Source organism: Cervus canadensis, chromosome 1, assembly GCF_019320065.1.
Source record: "Cervus canadensis isolate Bull #8, Minnesota chromosome 1, ASM1932006v1, whole genome shotgun sequence".
NCBI classification, from domain to species: Eukaryota; Metazoa; Chordata; class Mammalia; order Artiodactyla; family Cervidae; genus Cervus; species Cervus canadensis.
The window spans coordinates 65755217-65778583 of record NC_057386.1 but is presented as its reverse complement, the minus strand read 5'-3'; the positions used below and the strand labels follow the sequence as shown (position 1 = coordinate 65778583).

Genomic DNA, 23367 nt, shown 5'->3' with positions numbered 1-23367 from the left:
TACAGTAAACTACTCCATCTCCAGATACATCTAACTCCTTCCTTATTTTAGCAATTTGGGAGGGGAAGAGGTTGAAAAGTCCACCTATTGGTACATCCATTACTATACCTGTTGACACAGGCATTCACATCATCCAGAGGAAAGCATTTCTGGAGAAACAAACCCACTATATATACCAGTCAATTTAGTCTTTTATTCATAAACATGTACCTACAAAATAAGCAAACATCTTAGGGAAATCAATAATATAAAATAGAAAGACCAAGATAAACAATCACTTCTGAATTAAAGGAAAATTTAGGGAATGGAAGGGAATATTTCATTCTCATACATGAAAAAGCATGTCACATCTACAAAAGAAGAAGATTCTGTCATGAAAAAGGAGCAAATGGAGAATAAGAAACAGTTCTTGGAAATTAAATATGACTATAAATATAAAAGATTAAATGGGTCATCCATAAAAAAACAGAACAGACACTGCTGAAAACTGGGTTTGTAATCTAAAAAATAAGTTGACAAAATTTTTAAAAACACAGAGATGAAGATAAAAATTAACAGCAATGGAGAATAGATTTAGGAGGTGCATATCATTCCTAAAATTAGTGTTTCAGGAGAAGATTATAGACAGAAAATGTCAGAAAATGACAGATGAAAAGTTATGAACAAGAAATACTCTATCCTGAGAACTTAGTATATAAATGTTCAGAAACAGAATTATTTTAGAAACAGGCTCTATTATTCTGTTTGGAGAAAATGTCTCAAGAAGGATGGATGAAGGAAAGGCAAAAATGAAAAGGTTGCAATGGCTCTCTTCACTCTGCTATAGTATCTATAGAGAGAGGTGGCTAGAGGAGAGCTCATTAACCCAAGAGAAGGGCTAGAAACAGAAAACTGCAAATCAGAAGATGAACAGAAATCATAGGAGCAAAAAAGAGTCTAGGGCAGTTCTGTTCACCAGGTATTCAAAAAAAAGAGAAGATTCTGCAATATAAGGCTTAACTTCCCCAATGCATCACTCTTAGCATTGACCAGGTAATACCAAAGCATGAGTCATATACTCAACTTTAAGATGCAACTAAGACTCTGCAACAAAATACCATTTGATGCTCACTAGGATGGCTGTAATTGAAAAAGCAGGTAATAGTAAGTGTGGAAAAAGATGTGGAGAAAATGGAATCCTCATGCATTGCTGGTATGAATGTAAAATGGTACAGCTTCTTTGAAAACAGTTACCATATGACCCAGAAATCCCACCCTTAGTTGAAAACCCAAGAAAAGTTCAAACATACATCCACACTGACACTTGTTCAAAAATTTTTATAATATTATTATTCATAACAGTCAAAATGTAGAAATAACCCCCAAATCCATCAACTGACAAGTGGATAAGTAACATGTGGTACAGCCACAAATGTAATATTATTCAGCAACAACAAGGATGAAGCACTGATACATGCTATCCATGGATGAACCTTGAAAACACCATGTTAAGCAAAAGAAGCTTAGTCACAAAAAGATCACATATTCAATGACTCCATTCACACGGGATGTTCAGAATAGGCAATCTATAGAAAGACAGAGTGTAAATTTGTGGTTTCCTAGGGCTGGGGAGGATGAGAGGTCAGGGTGAAAGGGTTCAGGATTTTTTCTTGGAGAGATGAAATGCTCCAAAACTGATTATAGTGATGGTTGCACAACACTGTGAATATACTAAAAACTACTGAACTGTATGAACAGGTGAATTAGATGATATGTGAATTATATCTAATAAGTTTTTAAACAAAAAAAAGCTGCTAAAAATAATAGCCCTGATTAAATGGGTGAATGACAGGTTTCTGTTTTAATATTTACGGAAGAATAAGGCTTCCCTGATGGCTCAGACAGTAAAGCGTCTGCCTGCAATTCAGGAGACCCAGGTTTGATCCCAAGGTTGGGAAAATCCCCTGAAGAAGAAAATGGCAACCCACTCCAGTACTCTTGCCTGGAAAATCCCATGGACGGAGGAGCCTGGTAGGTATAGTACATGGGGTTGCAAAGAGTCAAACATGACTGAGTGACTTCACTTTCACTTTCAAGACTACATGAATTAGGACTCTGAGTATTCATGTTTTAAAAGTTCTGACTTTAATCTAAAATACTGCAGATAGTTGGATTTCTGGTTCTTTAAGAAAAATACCTGTAAAGTTCCCATACTGGCCTGACCAACCAGATCCATGTGAAACGGGGGAGGACTGGGAATAATCTGGGCTGCACTTACGTCCATTCAGTGTGCCGTATGCATCAGCCCTAACCCTCACAGCCCTGTGAGCATTCTCACTTAAACACGTGGGAAGTGAAGCTCTCAAACAGTAAGCAACTTGCCCGGGGCTTCCCAGGTGGCCCAGTGAGAAAGAATCCGCCTGGCAGAGCAGGAGACACAGGTTCGGTCCCTGGGTGGGGAAGACCCCCTAGAAAAGGAAATGGCAAGCCACTCCAGGATTCTTGCCTGGGAAATCCCATATACAAAGGACCCTGACAGGCTCTATGGGGTTGCAAAGAGATGGACACGACTTAGCGACTAAATAACAAGTAAACTGCCCAGGGTCACAGGATCAGCAAAGGGTGGAACTGAGACCAGAACTCAACTTAATCTGACTCCAATCTCATGCTTAAGATGGCTTTTCACAATAGCACATTTCTGATCTTTTAAAATAAATAGTGAAAGAGACTAAAAACATCACATTTCTATTAACAAGTCAGAATTTTGGTTGTAAAAAGAAAAAAAAAAACTATAATGGAATAGAAAGGGGAAGATGTATTTATAAGGATAGGTTTTATATGACTTTAAATGGTTCTTTATACCCCTGGGTCAATGGCAACCCACTCCAGTGTTCTTGCCTGGAGAATCCCAGGGACAGGGGAGCCTGATGGGCTGCCGTCTGTGGGGTCGCACAGTCAGACACGACTGCAGTGACTTAGCAGCAGCAGCATACCCTTGAGTGACAGCTGATTGGGAAATTAATGTCACTATTCTAAGACATAAAGCGTCTGGTATGGTAGCTTCCATAATAATGGGGGTTGTATTTAACTAGGGCCAGAAGATTCTTACTCTCTAAATATTATACATGGGAAATAAAAAAGATAAGTGATCTTTCAATAAAAAGCTGTAAGAAAGTCTCCTAGACATAGATTTGGCTTTGATAGTAGTACAACTAATTAAAATGAAGGAATCAAGGGGGGGGGGGAAGAATAAGCAAAATAAATTTCCAATAATAACTCCAGGTGAAAGACACTCTGATAATTCCATAAGAATAATTCTGACTATTAGATAAATTGTAAAAGGATTTAGAGAGAACAGAATACCTTCAAACTTTTCTTCCTTCTCCCCAGCAACAAATATTGTATAGATGAAAGCCTTCTCACTGGTTCTCTCTCCTCAAACTGTATGATGCCAAGAGCAAATAATGGTGCAATCAAGAATTTGTGCACTTCCTTAGAAATTTGCGTCCAAATATTTGTAAGAAAAATCACTTAATAGGTAAACTGAGAGTACTCTGTTATGATCAAATAAAAAGTATTATTATAGCAAATAAAAATTTAAGCCTATACACTATAAAAGGGAAAAAGAAATGTCTCTTGCTTTCTGTTTCTCTCCATAAACACCATTAAGATATGGGAGTCAAACTGTATATGGGGTAATTGAAATGATTCCCACCTCTGGTAAGGATGTCACTGACAACATGAAGTTCTTAAATGTTTTAAGCATTCATACCACGTTGCCTACTGGCAGAAATTAAGTCATAAGTGGATATGAGATTAACATATGGTAATCAATATTGTTATCATTTTAAAGACGAAAACAAAGCATGAGATATTAGATCTATACTATGTGTTTCCAAAGCTATTTCCTAAGTTAACGCGTCACAACTGTTGGAGAAAAACGAATATTCAAAAACTCTTAATTTATTACTCTTTCCCTAAGTATTGAGGAAAACTGTTATTCTTTCGTATAAGCTTAGAGAAGACAGTAACGTGGTTTGAGAATCACTGTTAAAAAGGAGACAAAAACTAAAAAAATCTGATTATATTAAGTTCTTGGCAAAAGTATGTATCAATGGTATCCCCAAGTGCAATTTTGAAGAGTGTATGCAGTTTTGAAGAGTGTAAAAAAGTAAAGTGAAAATGTTAGTCTTTGAAAAAAAAAAAAAGGAGACAAACTATAAACAGATTTTCAAATCCTTGTAAGAAGAACTGAACAGGAAGTATATTTCCAAATACTTCCTCTTCAAAAAGTGAAAAACTCAATGGATTTTCAAGATGCATTGTGGAATTTAAATTCCAAAGTGTTACATACATATCTTCAAGACATTAGCAGACACTGATTGGTAGGGAGGCTAAGTGATTTTTGTGGGTTACTGAAATAGCTACTAGCTCCTAAATTTAATAACAAGGAAACAAAAGCTGATTTTACCTTTAACAGTCTATAGTAAATGAGACAGAGACATCTCACTGTGAAGCCACAGAATTGTTTCACATCTTGAAAAAAGAAAATGCTTAAGGATTTTCTTGAGTTGAAAGACACCCCAATACATGATTCTGGTGGAATCACACCTTTATATTTTAGAGAAATTGTTTAAAACATTAATAGGGCATGGGGGAAAGCTCAACATCCAAATTAACCTAAGGAAAATAGAATTTGCAACTAGATTAAGAAAGCAGGATGCGTGTGTTTATGTGTGTGTGTGTCTGTATGTGTTCAGTCACATCCAACTTTTGCAACCCCATGGGACTGCAGCCCTCCAGGCTCTCTGCCAATGGAATTTTCCAGGCAAGAATACTGGATTGGGGTTGCCATTTCCTATTCCAAGGCATAGTCTCAACCCAGAAATCGAACCTGTGTCTCTTGTGTCTCTTGCATTGGCAGATGAGTGAGGATGCTAATACTTGATTCTAAACTGTTTCTCTCTGTATCTGAAGATTGCAGAAATGACCTTTTCTCATAATTATCTTAAAGAAAAAAACAATAAGGGGTTGGGGATGGAATAGGCCAGAGGATTAAGTGGTATAAACTTTCAATTATAAAGTAAATAAGTCACAGGGATGTAATGTACAGTATAGGGAATACAGTCAATAATATTGTGATAATTCTGTATGGTAACAGATTACTAGACTTGTAGTGATCAATTCATAATGTATTTAAATGTTGAATTACAATGTTGTACACCTGAAACTAATATGATATTGCATGTCAACTATACTTCAACTAAAAGAATTAAAAGGAAACAATAAGAAAAAAGGAGATTAAAACTAAAATTTAAACATAAATGCAAGGTTTATTTTTAAAAGGCCTAACTATACTGTGTTATAGTCACAGGCCATAAGATACATATATCAAATGAAATGTACATTCTGGAAGAGCCTGAGATGCAAATGCACATCAGAACTGTCTCTCAATTGTACTATCCAATTTAAAGTAATCTGTACAGAGAACATTTTCAATATTGGATTGAAATGTTAACCAAGTGTCAATGCGTGTGTCTGTCTCTAAAACATAATTATAACAAAGAAGACACGAACAGGAGCAATCTCTGTTAAACAGAATTAAAATATATACAAGAATAATTAAACTGCTAAGGAAATTTATCACTGCTGACCTTTATGACGTAAAGTCTTAAAACTAATATATTCATTCAAGTCTTGAGTAAAAAGTGTAACAAGACACAGTTCCCTGTTAAATTTGTTTCTTAGGGAAAGACTAAGGGGACATGGCTATATGGCAAGATTTCAGATGAAAGTTCTACTCCAGGAAAAGGAACTTCTCCCTCTGCAGTGTCAAGCCTGTAGGAGAACAAATCTAGGACAGAGATGGATTCCTTTCACCCTCCCAGCTTTTAGTGGTGACTGTACCCAAGGCTCTGCTAGACAGTCCAGGGACAGACATACCTGTTCCCTGTAAATGACTATAAACATTCCTGGTTTGCTCCTGTTGAAAAGTAATCTAAATTTGGATTTATATATTGGCCCAATGCAGGCTTATGACTCTTTCTCTGAGACCTGACCCATTCTCAGTTCCTAAAGAGACTGGGAGATGTCTCTGGCAGTCTAGTGGTTAAGACTGTGAGATTTCACTGCATGGGGCACAGGTTCAAACCCTGGTTGGGGAACTAATATCCTGCATGTCATGTGGGGGCACGACCAAAAAAAAAAAAAATGTTATTTGAAAGATTGGAATGAGGTTACCTGGAGAAAGAACAACATAGAGAAGTATTGGAGAGACACATGACTTTAGAACTGTCTTGGGAGGCAAAATAAATAAATAAAACAAAGCTGAAAATAAAAATTTTTTCCCTGGTGGCAACTGTTTTGGTAGATTATTTTTTAAGTAATGTTTTTAGGAAAATTTCTCCATCAGATTAAGTTGCTAAAACAAAGCTACAAAAGGTAAATATTCTAACATCATATACAATTTGAATAGGAAAATGAAAACTCAACTCCAGGAGCACTAACAACATTTCTATATTTCAGGGTTTCCAGTGTTTTGGGAAAATGTTTTGATTTTGGGATTTAATTTAGGTCATACCTGAATGGTACAGTGGTTTTCCCTACTTTCTTCAATTTAAGTCTGAATTTTGCAATAAGGAGTTCATGGGGTGAGCTAAATCAAATCCCTTACAATTATACAGCGGAAGTGACAGATTCAAGGGACTAGATGTGATAGAGTGTCTGAAGAATTATGGACATAGGTTCGTGACATTGTACAGGAGACAGGGATTAAGACCATCCCCAAGAAAAAGAAATTCAAAAAGTCAAAATGGTTGTCTGAGGAGGCTTTACAAATAGCTGAGAAAAGATGAGAGGCGAAAAAGAAAGGAGAAAAGGAAAGATATACCCATTTGAATGCAGAGTCCAAAGAATAGCAAGGAGAGATAAGAAAGCCTTCTTCAAGTGATCAATGCAAAGAAACAGAGGAAAACAATAGAATGGGAAAGACTAGAGATCTCCTCAAGAAAATTAGAGATACCAAGGGAACATTCCATGCAAACATGGGCACAATAAAGGACAGAAATGGTATGGACCTAAAAGAAGCAGAAGATATTAAGAAGAGGTGGCAAGAATACACAGAAGAATTGTACAAAAAAGATCTTCATGACCCAGATAACCATGATGGTGTGATCACTCACATAGAGCCAAAACATCTTGGAATGCGAAGTCAAGTGGGTCTTAGCAAGAATCACGAAGAACAAAGATAATGGAGGTGATGGGATTCCAGTTGAGCTATTTCAAATCCTAAAAGATGATGCTGTGAAAGTGCTACACTCAATATGCCAGCAAATTTGGAAAACTCAGCAGTGGCCACAGGACTAGAAAAGGTCAGTTTTCATTTCAATTCCAAAGAAAGGCAATGCCAAAGAATGTTCAAACTACTGCACAACTGCACTCATCTCACATGCTAGCAAAGTAATGTTCAAAATTCTCCAAGCCAGGCTTCAACAGTACATGAACCGAAAACTTCCAGATGTTCAAAGTGGATTTAGAAAAGCCATAGTAACCAGAGATCAAATTGCCAACATCCACTGGATCATTGAAAAAGCAAGAGAGTTCCAGAAAAACATCTACTTCTGCTTTATTGACTGTGCCAAAGCCTCTGATTGTGTGGGTCACAACAAACTGTGGGAAATTCTTAAAGAGATGGGAATACCAGACCACATTATCTAACCTGAGAAATCTGTATGTAGGTCAAGAAGCAACAAGTAGAACCAGACATGGAACAATAGACTGGTTCCAAACTGGGAAAGGAGTACATCAAGGCTGTATAGTGTCACCCTGCTTATATAACTTCTATGCAGAGTACATCATGCAAAATGCTGGGCTGATTCCAGCACAAGCTGGAGTCAAGATTGCCAGGAAAAATATCAATAACCTCAGATATGCAGATGACACCACCCTTATGGAAGAAAGCAAAGAAGAACTAAAGAGCCTCTTGATGAAAGTGAAAGAGGAGAGTGAAAAAGTTGGCTTAAAACTCAACATTCAGAAAACTAAGATCATGGCGTCCAGTCCCATCACTTCATGGCAAATAGATGGAAACAGGGACAGACTTTATTTTCTTGGGCTCCAAATACACTGCAGATGGTTACTGCAGCCATGAAATTAAAAGATGCTTGCTCCTTGGAAGAAAAGCTATGACCAACCTAGACAGCATATTAAAAAGCAGAGACAACAAAGGTACTTCTAGTCAAAGCTATGGTTTTTCCAGTAGTCATGTATGGATGTGAGGGTAGGACTATAAAGAAAGCTGAGGGCTGAAGAATTGATGCTTTTGAACTGTGGTGTTGCAGAAGATTCTTGAGAGTTCCTTGGACTGCAAGGAGATCCAACAAGTCCATCCTAAAGGAAATCAGTCCTGAATATCCATTGAAAGGACTGATGCTGAAGCTGAAACTCCAATACTTTGGCCACCTGATGTGAGGAAAAGACCTTGGAAAAGACCCTGATGCTGGGAAACGGGACAACAGAGGATGCCATGATTGGATGGCATCACCGACTCAATGGACATGAGTTTGAGTAAGCTCTGGGAGTTGGTGATGGACAGGGAAGCCTGGTGTGCTGCAGTCCATGGGGTCACAAAGAGTCGGACATGACTGAGCAACTGAATTGAACTCAACTGGGACAATGTTTGAGTTAAGGTTATGTTGTATGCTCTCAATAAATGAAGGATATAAATGATTACATTCTATTTGGGACTTAACAAATTACCTCAGATTTTCTTTGCAATGATGATGTTCAATTCTAGTGGGAGTAATGTAAATACAGACACTCTTACCATCATCTGTAGGAAGGGGATGATCTATCTGGAGAGCAATATGGGCCTTTAAAAAGTTTATGACTTTTTCCATTAAAAAAAATGAAGTAATGCCATTTGCAGCAACATGGATGGACCTAGAGACTATCATATTATGTGAAGTAAGTCAGAAACAGAAAGACAAATGCCATATGATATCACCTACACGTGGAATCTAAAATACAAGACAAATGGACTTATCTACAAAACAGAAACAGACTCACAGACAGCGCAGACTCGTGGCTGTCAAGGGGGAGGGGGTGGAGGGCAGGAGGGACTAGGAGTTTGGGATTGTGCCTGTGCTTGGTCGCTCCGTCCTGTCCGACTCTGTGTGACCCCATGGGCTGCAGCCCGCCAGGCCCCTCTGTCCATGCGGATTCTTCAGGCAAGAATGCTGGAGTGGGTTGTCATGTCCTCCTCCAGAGGGTCTTCCTGACCCAGGGATCTAACTCAGGTCTCCCACATTGCAAGCAGATTCTTTACCATCTGAGCCACTAGTATATATAGAGGGATAAACAACTAGGTCCTATCGTATAGCATAGGGAAGTATCCTGTGATAAACCATGACAGAAAAGAATATGAAAAATATATGTATATATAACTGAATTACTTTGATATACAGCAGAAATCAACATGTCAACTATACTTCAATAAACACTTTTTTTTAAAGTTTATGATTTTTTCTCTAAAATCTACTCCTAAAATTCTATGTAGAAAAGTGAGATAAATTTCCATATGAAGATATGTATTATTGCACTCTTTGTAACAGCAAATCTAATGGTCAACAATAGAGGAGTAACAAATTCTGACACATTCAAGATTTATAAGCTATGCAGTTATTGTCATATCCAACATTCACTGTGTGTCAGACATTTTCCTGAGTGCTTACTCACTCAGCCTTCACAAGAACCCTATGAAGTAAGTTTTCTTATTTACTGGTCCCACTTTGTTGACAAGAAAAGAAAGAAGTTAAGCAGAATTGCTGAGGTCACAGAGCTGGTCCTGGTACTGAGATTCCAAGCCTGTCCACCTCTAGAACCCAAACTACTCAGGACTATCCTACACTGCTATTTTGTATGTTACTTTTCAAATGCGATACTGAATTCTTTTCTATAATTTTTCTTCCAAAGATTTTTGTTTTAATAGTCACAGCAAAATTGATCTTTGGTTTTCTTTTAGGAAAAATATCTTTTTGTTGTTTCAATATTAATGTTATTTTCCCTTCATAAAAAGGTAAATGAAAACTTCTCTTCATTTTCTATCTTCTAAACAACAGTTCAAAATCATATTGGGATGATTTGTTCCTTAAGGTGTGACAGATCTGCCTTATAAACCTGAAGAAGAGAGAAGAGAGGGTAGATCTTTAACAAATTTTTCAGCTTCATCAATAATATATTTTCTTTTAGATTTTCTGTCTTCCAGGGTCAACTATGGTCACGTACTTTCCATTTCATTAAAAAACATTAACAGCTTTATTAAAGCATAATTTACAGGCCTTAAAATAACCTGTTTGAAGTGTACAATTCAATGGTTTTTAGTAAATTGTCAGAGTTGTGCAACCATTATTACAATCATTTTAAAACATTCCCATCACCCTAAAAAGATCTCTTCTGACCACTTAGAGAGTCAGCCCCTGCTGTGACCTCCAGCCCCTCCATTTTACATATACATATATATATATACACACACACATATACACACATAAAATATATATATATATATACACACATAAAATATATATATATATATAACTTATTTGGGCACCCTGGGTTCTAGCTGCAACACGCAGGATCTTTCCATTGCGGCGTGTGAACTCTTAGTTGTGGTATATGGGATCTAGCTCCCTGTCCCGGGATCAAATCTGAGTTCTTTGTACTGGGAGTGCACAGTCTTAGCCACTGGACCACCAGAGAAGTCCTCGCATCTATTTTATATGGATTAAATAAAACAGCAGAGTCAAATCTTGAGTTGAATTGCATATCATGTGACTGTATTATATTAAAAAGTTCTTTACTTTTGAGAAAACAATGTGGTGCTATGCATAAGTGGTATAATTTTCTCATTGCTCTTTTAAAGCTACCTGGTACTTATGGAAAAAAGGCAGTATAAGTGTTCCCATTTACCTATCTTCAGTACTGAGGCTTCCAGAAACACTTATTTTTAATAGCCCATGGGCAACAAGCAATAGGAAGAAAATACTAAAATATGATCATCCTGCCTCCAGACAGAGATGGTCATCAGAGATGACCATTCTTCTTTATTTCATGTTAACTGTATTTTCTAACAATAAGATAGTTTTAAATGATTTTTGTTTTCTTAACTGCTTCCCCCAGCCACCCACCCCTCCGCCATAATAGCCTAGCTACTTCTAAAGTGAACAAAGTGTTTTACCCATAGTGTTCAGGAATTTAGTGCTGAGAATTAAGCCTAGCTGACTAGAAGTCCAGCCAATATATTTTTAGTTAGCACTGAATAGAGATTTCTCTAATTAGGAAGCATTAGTGTCATTTGATTTCTGATCCTTGCTTCAAAGTTCTCCCCATACAGTAGGGAACATTAAGTAAAAGATTAAACTTAATTTACCAAGAAAATATTTTTACATGTTCAAACATGCATAATCCAGTCAGAAGCATATTTAGGATCTAAGGTTAGCAAAACTTCCTGAGTATCAAGAATTTCTTCTAATAAAGGTCAACAGAAAATAGACTCTTGAAGAAGTGGAAATAGCACTGACTCTGGAACCATAAACATGGGTTCAAATCTATTTAATTCCTCTTCCCTCTCTCTCTCTCTCCCTCCCTCCTTCCTTTCCAGCATGCCCCACCCCCCCAGAAAATCAAAACAAACACACTTCAGAGGAAACATACTCCCAAGATTTTCTTGAAGTGAATTTATACTGATTTAAATTTCTTAAATTCTGGAACTAAATTCAGTTGCTTCCCTGTCAACTTAATATCCTTGTTGGCCATCTGTTACTTTTCTATCATTTTCTCCATAAAGACATAAAGTGAACCTCAGAGACATTTAAGTGCATATTACAAGACTGTTTTGCGTTTTAAACAGATGTGCACTTACATGAAAACCCAACCATAAAGCACTTAAGGCTATGTAATTATTTTGCTGACAAATACAAATTCAAAATAAAGGTAACCAAAATACACATATGCTCACACATATATTCAGAGTCTGCACATACCCTTCATCCTAGGTATATCCTCATCATGTCTGTAAAAGTCACACTACTAAAATATATTTTCTTAGTTAAATAAAAGAAAAAAATTATACTTGGCTCTTCTGGTTTCATACTGAAAGCTTAAATGTTTCTCTGAAAAAGTATCAGAAAAATCTATCAGTCACCAACAAGAAATAACTTTTACTACCAGTTCATAAATATAAGATTCAATATAGAATAAGCATGCGTGAATGCTCAGTTGTGTCTGACTCTTTGAGATTCCATGGACTGTAGCCCATCGGGATCCTCTGTCCGTAGGATTATCTCAGCAAGATTATTGGAGTAGGTTGCCATTAGGGGGTCTTCCTGACCCAGGGATTGAACCTGTGTCTCCTGCTCCTTCATTAGCAGGCTGATTGTTTACCACTAACCCACCCAGGAAGCCCATAGAATTACCATGAGAATCTGAAGAAGCAGTACAAAATCTACAATATGTACTATTACAGGTCTCTCCTTTCAAAAAAGGTCAAAGTTTAAAGATCTGGAAACCTGATTACTGATACAAAATTTCTTTCCAATTTAGTCACCAGAAATTCAGAATTAAACTTAGATAAAATCTGAAATCAATTCTTTATCTGGGTTTACCAGCAGACTTGAAATCTTTGCAAACTTCTTTAAAAAAAATAGATTTGAAAAAAAAAATAGATTTGGAAACATTTTCAGAAACAAATCAGTTCTGTCCTTGTATTTCTATGACTTCTATTAATCTCCAGCCCTGCCTATGTCCACTTTCCTATTTAAGGTGTTGGCTAAGGCCTGCTTTGTTTTAGCAAAGTCTCAGAATTTGGAGAAGCATTACTATTCCACACTCTACATAAGGAATAAGCGTAAAACTATCTCGCTATTTTTCTTATTTCCCAACTTCAGTTATTCCCCCCAATTATTACAGTACTGTCTGGTTAAAATATTTTCTCCTCATGGTCTTATCAGATTGGCTGAACTGGAGAGGGTGGGAAGACAAACAACCAGTTTGAATGAGGTGGGAAGAGATGCCCTCAGGCATAATAAATGGGGGCCAGCTTTTTGGAGGAAGATTTTGCAACAGAGATTAGATTTTTCTTTTTTTCTTCTACAGGTAACTTCATGGGCTGACTCCTGCTTCTTAAAGGTCAAAGAGGAAGGGCATCACAGTGGCTGGCTTATGCGCTGTTGGATATTTTCCAGTCGAGTGGAGGCCAAGTCTCTGGCCTCCTCCACAAAGGAGGGGTCCCTCCATAGTCAGTTTCCAGAGGCAGAGTGTAGGCCACGTGCTGGCTCCATTGTGCATGCTGCCCAGCATGTTCTCAAAGCTGTCTCAGAAACAGAGACTGTGACACATTCTAAAACAAAAGGTCTTTCCTTCTGTAATCCTATGTCAGGACAATTCATATCACAGCAACATCCAAGTATGCAGGAAGAGTAATAAAGAATACACATATTTAGCATAATTTATAATAGCAGAAAATAAAGAAAACCTAAGTGTCCAATCAACAAGGGCATGATTTTTTTGGCCTAATTTTCAAACTATACTATTTCTATACTGTGTACTGCTATGCAGCTGTTCTAAAGAAAAGTAATTAGGTTGGTATATACAGGCACGGGAAGTAGAAAAAGTTTGAGTAGGAAAAGTTACACCACATAAAAGAATACTTCTGCTTTTTTCTGTGATGTAAATATACATCTGCATGGGTATGTGTATACAAACCCCACACAAACATATAAGTACAGGCAGAAAGACAAGGACCCCACACAAATACATAATCATAGGCAGAAAGAGAAAGAAGGACAGAAAGACAGACCTGGAATGATGTTCAAAAACAACCCACGACTTGCTAGGAGTAGAGAAATGAGAAGGAAACTCTACTTCATACATTTTTCTACTATTTAAATGTTCAATAATGGTAAAGGAGATTCAGCATGCAGCAGAAGAGGGAACCAAGCCTAGTAACATTTTAATAATAACTATTAACTCTCGGTTTCTTCCCGTCTGCCTGCCTGCCTGCCAAGAGAGAAGGGGCGTTCTCTCTGCTCACATGTGCACTAGATCTAACTGTGTCTTCCAGGGGAGTTTTATGAACTGAATGGAAATCTATAGCTGAAGAAAGGAGCAGTTTGGTTAGATTAATTGCAGCTGAAGATCAGGCAAAAAAGTCCACTATCCTATGGATGCAATGCAGCCTCAAGTTTCAGTGGCTCTCCAGCCTGGGGCCTTGCTTGGTCCTCACTCTGAAGGACTCAGGGAAAGTGCAAGAACCTCAGACCTCTGTGTGCTCCTGAGAAGACAGTCACTGCCTTTCTACCATAATCTGTCCTCAAAACTAAATGATCTTTTCACTCGGCCTCAGACACTACCTCTGTGGTCCTCTCTGGTCCCGGGATCACCAACAACTGCATCCTCTCCACGATCTCAACGTCAAGCATTTCACCTTCCCAGCACACGTTATCTTACACTTCTTATGGCAAGAATGCCACTTCCAGTATTTTTCAACTCCATTAGGATTTATAATCCACTGATTTTTTACCTCACTTGACTCTCTACCCTCCCCATTCTTAATTTTCCTCTTTTCCAGTTTAAATTCCTGATTTATCTTTATAATCATTCCTTTCCCCTCCCCCTTCACCACACGATCATTAGAAATTCTCAACTTGATCAGTCACCCTTCTGCTCCCCCCATGCCTCCACCCCTGTTGCTGAACACTGCGTGTAAACACACACCGTTGCCAATTTCACTTCAAGTGGGTACTTTCTGTGCCCAGCAGTCACACTGCTATTTCTCTGGTCCATTCATCTCCCACACTCAGTTCACTTCTGCTTAAGTCCTCAACACTTCCCTTCCCATCCTCAGCAGATGATTTCTTTCCTAGTTCACCAAGGAAATGAAAACCATCAGGAGACAGTTTCTACCACCACATTTCCCGCCAACCAGCATCTGTGTCCACATGCTTGCTTGTGCTCTTGTAGGAAGGACAGGTCTGTGCTCCAGTCTAAGCATCCTCATCCTCAACCAGTGAGTTAGGCTCAGTCCCCTCTTATCTCAGGGACACAACTTCAGCAGTTCTCCCACTTTCTCTCCTGCATCAATTTCTCTCTCAGATAATTCCGTTAGTACACAAACATGACATAATTTCTCTCATCTTAAAACAAAAATTAGAAACGCTGTTCCACCCAGGCTCTTCTGCCAGCTGTGCCTCTACTTTCTTTAACAACAAAATTGCTGTTAAAAACTGCCTGTATATTTGCCGTCTCCAAGCTCTCTTCTTTCTCTGGAATTCATTTCATGATACCAAATCCAAAGGTTGCTTCTTTGTTGTTTGCCGCGTTCGGCAGCCAATCACTTCTTCCTTCTTGAAATGCTTTCTGCGCTTGGCTTCCAGAATACTACACCAGCTCTCTGCCTTCCTCTCTGCTATCCACTTGGTCTCTTATCGGTTCCTGCTTACCTCAATCAAAACTTTGGTGTGATCAATGCTTAAACTCACAGAGGGTTTTATTTATGCTCATTCCCTAGGCAACCTTACCTCATCTCTTGGCTTTAAATACTCTGACATGCTGACACCACCCTAATCTAGCCCTTTAGTCTGTGGCAATCTCCTGATTACAGATTTGTATATTCAGCTACTTAGTGAACATCTCCAGTTAGACATCTGGCAAGTGTCTTAAACATGCCTGTAAATGATCTTCAACCCTCAACAACCTGCTCCTCCTCCAGGTGCCCCAGCTCAGTAAATGGGCAGTCTCCACTTCAATTGGCTCAGGCCCAAAACCTTGGAGTCATTATTAACTCCCACCCACAACCAATCCATCATCACATCTCATTGGTTCTGCCTTAAAAATGCCACCAAAATCTGCCACTTCTTACCACTTCTGCCTCCATGGCCTTGTCCAAAGCCACCATCACCTCCTGTCCGAATTATTGCAATGATTTTCTGACTGACCTCTCTGTTTCTACCCTTGACCATTCTCAACTTAGTAGCCAGTAGGATCCTTTGTCAGGCCAAAATCTTGCCATTCTACTTAAACTAGAAACCAGAGGCCTTACAGTAGTCTCTGAGAGTCCATGTGGTGTGACCCTACCCCTGGTTTGACCTCACTCCTATCATGGGAGCCCCTTGCCCACTCTGCTGCAGCTTGTGTTTCCCAGACATCCCAAACACACCTCTGCTCAAGAGCCTTGTAAGTTACACTCAGGGCTTCAATCCCTTTTCCCCAGTTAGCCCCTGGCTCACTGCCTCTCTCCTCAGATTCCTGCTCAGAAATCACCTCACTGACGCCTCCTCTGAACCAATCTATTTAAAAATGATGCCCACTCTGGCAACCCTGTCTTGTTTAAATTTTCTCCTAAGAAGTTGTCATATCTGACCTCAAATTAAAATAAAAAATCCATGATGACGGGGCTTTTTCTATGTTGAAAGTGAAAGTGGCTCAGTCGTGTCCGACTCTTTGCAACCCCATGGACTACACAGTCCATGGAATTCTCCAGGCCAGAATACTGGAGTGGGTAGTCTTTCCCTTCTTCAGGGGATCTTCCCAACCCACGGATTGAACCCAGATCTCCTTCACTGCAGGTGCATTCTTTACCAGCTGAGCCACCAGGGAAGCCCAAGAATACTGGAGTGGGTAGCCTATCCCTTCTCCAGGGGATCTTCCCGACCCAGGAATCGAACCGGGGTTTCCTGCATTGCAAGCGGATTCTTTACCAACTGAGCTATCAGGAAAGCCCTTTTTCTATGTCGTCATGCTTCTATTCTGGAACAGTACCTGGCACGGCCATCGAAAACATGACTGCTGAATAAATGAGTTCTGTCTCCTGGACTTGGGAAGGTGCTGTAGTGTGGAGTCAGATTTCGAGACCATGAATCAAAAAAATCTAGATTTAAATCTGATTACTAAACTAGGAGGGCTTCCCTGAGCTCAGTTGGTAAAGAATCCGCCTGCAAGGTAGGAGACCCCAGTTTGACTCCTGGGTCGGGAAGATCCCCTGGAGAAGGGAGAGGTTACCCACTTGGTATTCTGGCCTGGAGAATTTCATGGACTGTATAGTCCATGGGGTCGTAAAGAGTCGGACACGACTGAGCAACTTGCACTTGCACTAGACTAGGAAACAGAAGCAACTCCCAGCTTTGCTGGTGAACAGTATGATGCAACTAGTTAAGTCATATAACCTCCAAGGTTCTAAGTTTCCTCATTTATAAAATAGAGATGAAAATATGCTCCCTTACCAGAGTCACTGTGTAGATGACAATGTTACGCAAACATAAAATACTGTCAAGCTTCTATATCATGTTAAACTGTTTAGAATCAATTCAACATTTATAGACACTAGTTTATTCTTTTTTTAAACAAACAAAAAAAAACACCCCAACTTGAATTATAACCAATTCTAAACTGACCTTTCGTCTGCAGAATTTTTAATTGTCTACATTATTAATTATACACATTAGTACCTTAATCATAATATTTAACTGCTGGCCTCATGGCCATAATTAATTTTGCTTTCTATTCTAAGACCTTATCTATTCTAAATAGAGAGAGAAGAGACTTGATATCTTGAGATTTTGGGCATTTTTTTGACTCTGGATTGTCCTTCCTACAGTTAAAAATCAGGCAAAGCTGAGGTGGGCTCTCACAGAGCAGCAACATGAGACAGACTCCTTAGGAAACCTCTATTTATTCTTTATCTTATTTAGGAAATAAAATATCAATAAAAAGTCAAGACAGTCCAAAGGGTATGCAGAGAACATGGACCGCACCAAAGCACAACTGGAAAGAGTGGTATTTGAAAGAGGAAAGAGGAATCTTCTCTAAACTCTACTTTTATTTCAAGTTACATAACAAGAAATAGCAACACTTCTTTTTAAGTTAGTTCAGTTCATCACAGACATGACTTTACCATGATTCAAAATGATGACATCACCGTTTGTGAGAAAAAATATAAGAAACAAGAAATGTTCTCAATCACCTATAAAACCACTTACTATGTTAACTTCTGTGCTTCCTACAGTACTGTAACAAACTCACTGAGTTAACTGACAATGGGGAAAAGTTATTTCCTGAATAAGGGTATGGTTCTTCTCACCAGATGGGATAAGATGTGAGGTGTGAGCTAAGTGTGCTGTGCTGTGCTTCATTGCTCGGTCGTGTCTGACTCTCTGTGACCCCACTGTTACTGCAGCCCACCAGGCTCCTCTGTCCGTGGGATTCTCCAGGCAAGAATACTGGAGTGGATTGCTATTCCCTTCTCCAGGGGATCTTCCCAACCCAGGGATCAAACCCAAGTCTCCCACATTGCAGGTGGATCCTTTACCTTCTGAGCCACCAGGGAAACCCACCAGGGAAACCCACCAGGGACGTTCACCCTGTTTTTGGATCACAGTTTTTCCCCTGTGCCTTGATCTCTTGAAAGCTTCAAGTTAAATTAATTCTCTATTTCAGTAATTATAATAATTCCATCCTTGATATTTGGAAGTATAATCTCTCCTCTTTATTTCTATAGGCCTTCTCATCTCATTCATTTTTATTGTACTCATGATGCCCTTCTGTGCCAAGAAGTTGATATGGAACATTAGAGTCTCAGTAACTGTTTTGTCATGGCCATGTTTTTAAAAACAGCAGTAACATTTGCTCAGCACTTAGGTGATATGTCTTGTCTAGGATCAGCCAGTGCCAGTGTTAGTGGCTCAGCTGTGTCCAGCTCTTTGCAAGCCCATGGACTATATCCCGCCAGGCTTCTCTGTCCATGGAATTCTCAAGGCAAGAATACTGGAGTGGGTTGCCATTCCCTTCTCTAGGGGAAGCTTTCTGACCCAGGGATGGAACCTGGGTCTCCTGCACTACATGCAGTTTCTTTACCATCTGAGCTACCAAGGAACAAAAGTTCTCAAAAATCAGACTGTGGTGAAGCCATGAATGAGGCTTGACAGCCTGGGCCAGCACACAGTGCTTTGTCCTCGGCTCTCAGAGACACTTGCCCCTCCTTTCGTAATGAGGGTACTTGTAAGGTACCAAGTACAAGTCGAAATCTCCAGAGTTACTTCCTCATTCCACCTCTCTCAGACCAGAGTGTGAGCCCCTTGGAGGCAGGCACCCCCAAGATGCCTACCCCTTTACAGATCTGCTCCACAGTCAGCACAATACTTTGTACACCATAAAAACCCAGTAAGTATTCCCTGACTTAGGAAGGCAAAGAACCAATTACACCAGGTAGAGACAGAAGCACAAAAGGGCAAGGGAGAAAGAACATATTGGTCAGTTGACTGGTGTACTTCCTCTTTTTTATCTTATCAGTCCTGTAGCTATTCTCAAGGCCAAGGACTCGGGGCAGGCCTTGGCCGGCCCTCCGGACCCGAGTTCAGGGACCTGCCTCAGAAGTGCGCTGCTGGCCGGCGTGGGAGCGGCTGGGGCAGGGAGTGGGAGTGGGTGGGAGCGACTGGGCAGCCCCGAGACGCGGTGGAGGAGGCAGAGCGAGCCTGCGAACTCCGCCTCGGCCCACACCACGGTGTCTGTGCCAATCTCCTAGCGCCCACCCCCACCACCCCTCGTCCCCCACAGGCAGGAGCCCCCGCACCCTGGTCCGCCCCGGCAGTAGGGGGCGCTGAGGCCCTGGCTCCTCCCGGGTCCTGCGGCTGCACCCTCCAGCATCTGGACGGAGTGCGCACCGAAGAGTGGGGAGCCCAGGACCGCCTGAGGGGGGGAAGCCGGTTCCCGCCCCGCTTCTAGGCTGCTCCCCAGCTGATCTTGCCCTGGGATCTGAGTCCAGAAAGCAGGAGGAGGAGACTCTGAGGACAGAAATATGGGCCCTGCGGGCTGCGTCTTCCTCCTGCCTCTTCTGTTGGGGATCTCAGGTGAACTCTTGGGGTGAGGAGAGTCCTGGCGGGGGCGTCAGGGGCCCTTGGAAATAAGAAGCCATCCTGGGTGCCCTCCGCACTGCCCCCTTTCTCTCTCCAGGGACAGATGAGGAGGAACCCGAGGATCTCGTCAAGTCAAGTAAGGCGCCCCGCTCAGGGTTGGCGTGCCCGGGGACACGGGAAGGGGCCTGGTGCCGAGGAGAGGACACCGGCGTGGGGAGGGGGTGTGGGGGGCAGGGTCCCAGGGCAGGCCCCCAGGCCTCTCTCCTCTTCGTCGGCAGTCTGCGGGCGGCCCGCGGTTTTCTCTGGCATCGTCTCCGGCCTGGAGGCCAACGTGGGGCAGTGGCCCTGGCAGGTCAGCATCCGCCAGGGCTTGTCTCACGTCTGTGCCGCCTCCCTCATCTCAAAGCAGTGGGTGCTGACAGTGGCAAGCTGCTTCCGGTGAGTGCGGGCCCTGCTTAGGGGAGACCCATCAGGGAGGTGGGTGACAGGGGCTCCTGGGCTAAGGGCAGAGGAGTTTGTCCGGCACTGCCCGAAACAGTTCCCAAGAAGGAAGTCCAAATGTTTCCTGCCCTAGCTAGTTCAGTACTAGGTAGGTCTCTCCACATTTGAAAATCATCTTGACTGAAATGAATGTCTAAAAAAAGTTTCCCACTCTCTCCCCATCTAATTCCCTACCCACATCTTGACACCATTCTGGGTGCATGGTTCTAAGCTCTCTTCCCTCTCTCTAGGTGGCTGCCCCTATTCCTATGGTTTAAAAGGTCACAGACTGGTTGATAGCATCCACATTTTCATCACCAGCTCCTAACTCTAGTTTTGGTGCATTTCTATTCCGCTGTCTCACTGCTATCTCAAAGACAACGTGATCAAATGAGAACTACAATTTTACCGCCACCAATATCCCAAACCTTTCTCTCCCTTTCTTCCCATCTCATGCGATAACACAGCCAGTTGCTCAGAAATATGAAGCCTCACTTTCCCTTACCCTCCACATTCACTGCAAACACCTAATTCTTCAGTTTTACTTCCATAAAATACTCTTGACTCTAGTACATCTCTCCTTGACCACTGCAACAGCATAATAGGCTTTTTTTTTTTAATTGGAATATGATTGCTATACAACATGGTGGTTTCTGTAGTACAATAATGTGACTCAACCATATGTATACAAACATCCCCTCCCTCTCAATCCTGCCTCCCAACCCCTCATTTCACATCTCACCCATCAAGGTCATCACAGAGCACCGAGCTGAGCTCCCTGTGTTAGCAGCAGCTTCTCACTAGCTGTGTATTTTATGCATGGTAGTGTACTTATCCATGTTACTCTCTCAATTCATCCCACCCTCCCTTTTCCCCCTCTGTGTCCACAAGTCCCTGCTGTGTATCGCCTCTATTCCTGCCCTGCAAATAGGTTCGTCAGTACCAATATTCAGTATTTGTTTTTCTCTTTCTGACTTACTTCACTCTGTATCACAGACTCTAGGTTCATCCACATCACAACAACTGTTTTTTGCTACCTTTATATACACAACAAAGTGATTTTTTTTTTTTAATCTGAAGCAAAATCATGTCATTCCTTCCTTTGAATCCTCCAGTCACTGCTCGGGAACCTAGGATAAAATCTGTAAGCCATGAACTACCAGGTATCTGCTCGTCTCCGCATCAGCCCGTTCTACTCCAGGTTTATTCCTATCTCTAGAAGCTGCCGCGCTCTCCGCACCCTCAGTGCCTGTGCGTACACCGTTTCCCTGGGATGCTTTTCCTCACAACTCTTCACATGGCTGGCTCCTGCCCTATGGGCTTCAGTTCAAAGGTTCTCTCTTAAACAAGACCTTCCCTGATCCAATCCATAGGCTCTTCCCTCATCTTTTACTTTCTACCTTAAAATCCTGTTTATTGTCTTAAGATTTTTCACAATTAAAAATTTTATACTTGTTTACTTGTGTGTTGTCTCTGCCTCCCTGCCTCTCTCCTAAGCTATCTCTTTTGACACAGACACACAACCCTTGAGACCAAAAGCCCTATGACAGCCAGGTGATGTCTAAGTTTCATTTATACATTCAGGAGATACTAGGCACTTATTGAAGAAATGATGCTTAGCCAGGTGAAAAATACAACCTCCAGAACTATGGGCTCTGCTGGGACACTGCACGACTGAGGCACGAGGAACCCATGCTACTTGTTCTGCTCATCTTCTCAGGTCTAAGGACCCCAGAAAATATGAGGTACTGGTGGGGTCACTTCAGGTCTCTGGTTACCAAGGCCCCAAAACAGCGATCATCCCTGTGTCCAGGATTATCCCCTACCCCGGCGTCCAGGGACACGCACCCAGTGCCATCGCTGTGGCAGAGCTGGCCCGCCCGCTTTCCTTCAGCCCTCTGGTCCTGCCCATCTGTCTCCCGACATCAGCAGTCCAGCTGAAGAACGCAGCCTCCTGCTGGGTGACTGGATGGGACAATCCTGGGATATTCCAGTGTGAGGATAAGTAGATTTTCTGAGCTCGGTTTGCTCCACTGACATCCCCCTCACTCTCTGTCCCACTCCTGGCAAAAGACGCGGTGTGCTCTTACTCTCTAGCAACCAATCCGAAGGGTTGCAGACTTGAGTTCTCCTCTCACCCCCAGCTTCCCTCTGCCTCCTTGTTACTTCTGCTGCTACAATTACTTTGCTTACTTACAGCAGCTTTTGCTGCTATGTTACAATACCTCTAAGACCTTAAAAGTGAAAAGGCCAAGGCACTGAACTTAATGAGAAGAGAGTTCTCAGTTCCCCTCCAGTGCCCGGTAGAATGTGTGTGGGCTGGCGGATGGGGAAGCAGACATGAAGGTCCCGAGTCAGACTGAGAGGATTTCACACACCAACAGTCCTGACTCTCTCAGTATATCAGATCCACCTTCTTACATTCCATGGAACATAATAAGTACATGTCAAAGCCAAACAACATAATCTCACATCTTCATTATCGTACGCTTTCCCAAATCAAAAGATTGTTCTGCTCTCTATGGTATCTGAGCAGGAACAACTGCCTTTAGTCTTGTTCAGACCTAGGGACTGCAGCCTTGAGACCATGTGCCAAACCAGAAATCAGAGTACTGCTTATGATGGGGGGCAGAAACTTGAAATCAGAGATATCCCTGAAAATCAAAGGCATGAAACTATCCAAAGCTGAAAGTTGCTTCCTAATTTTTAACACAGCTTTGCCTTTTTGACCTTATAGCTATGACACCACCTTACACACTGAAGGAGCTACAAGTGCACCTCATTGATCTCCAGACGTGCAAGAAGTATCAGAAAGAAAGCTTGTTGCGAGGAGCCGAGCCCATCAGTGAAGCCATGATCTGTTCCCGGCTCCCAGTGGGGCAGCCAGGCGCGTGTATAGTAAGAACCCACTCCTACAGGCATCTTTCAGAGCCCCTCCTGGCCCCAGAGTGCTTCCTCCACGTCTCGTAGCTTTGTGGTCCCTGGGTGAATCCAGAAGTGTCGGGAC

General features: G+C 41.3%; 2 protein-coding genes across 5 annotated transcripts in view; one reads left to right on the top strand and one right to left on the bottom strand.

The window, feature by feature from the left end:
- Positions 1–23367, bottom strand: part of SH3D19 (SH3 domain containing 19) — a 196786-nt gene that overhangs the window by 123546 nt on the left and 49873 nt on the right. The gene's annotated exons all lie outside the window — the stretch shown is intronic.
- Positions 19733–21553, top strand: LOC122451783 (serine protease 48-like). The gene is made up of 4 exons (XM_043484693.1): positions 19733–19874; positions 19978–20016; positions 20159–20318; positions 21476–21553. The coding sequence occupies exons 1-4, from the start codon at positions 19823–19825 to the stop codon at positions 21492–21494; spliced, it is 270 nt and encodes an 89-aa protein (XP_043340628.1). The 5' UTR covers positions 19733–19822; the 3' UTR covers positions 21495–21553.

Bases quoted from the DNA above. Each gene is read 5' to 3' on its own strand.
- LOC122451783 (XM_043484693.1), top strand. From the start codon at position 19,823: ATGGGCCCTGCGGGCTGCGTCTTCCTCCTGCCTCTTCTGTTGGGGATC. The intron at 19,875-19,977 runs GTGAACTCTTGG...TTCTCTCTCCAG, and splicing joins TCTTCTGTTGGGGATCTCAG to GGACAGATGAGGAGGAACCC. The intron at 20,017-20,158 runs GTAAGGCGCCCC...CTTCGTCGGCAG, and splicing joins CGAGGATCTCGTCAAGTCAA to TCTGCGGGCGGCCCGCGGTT.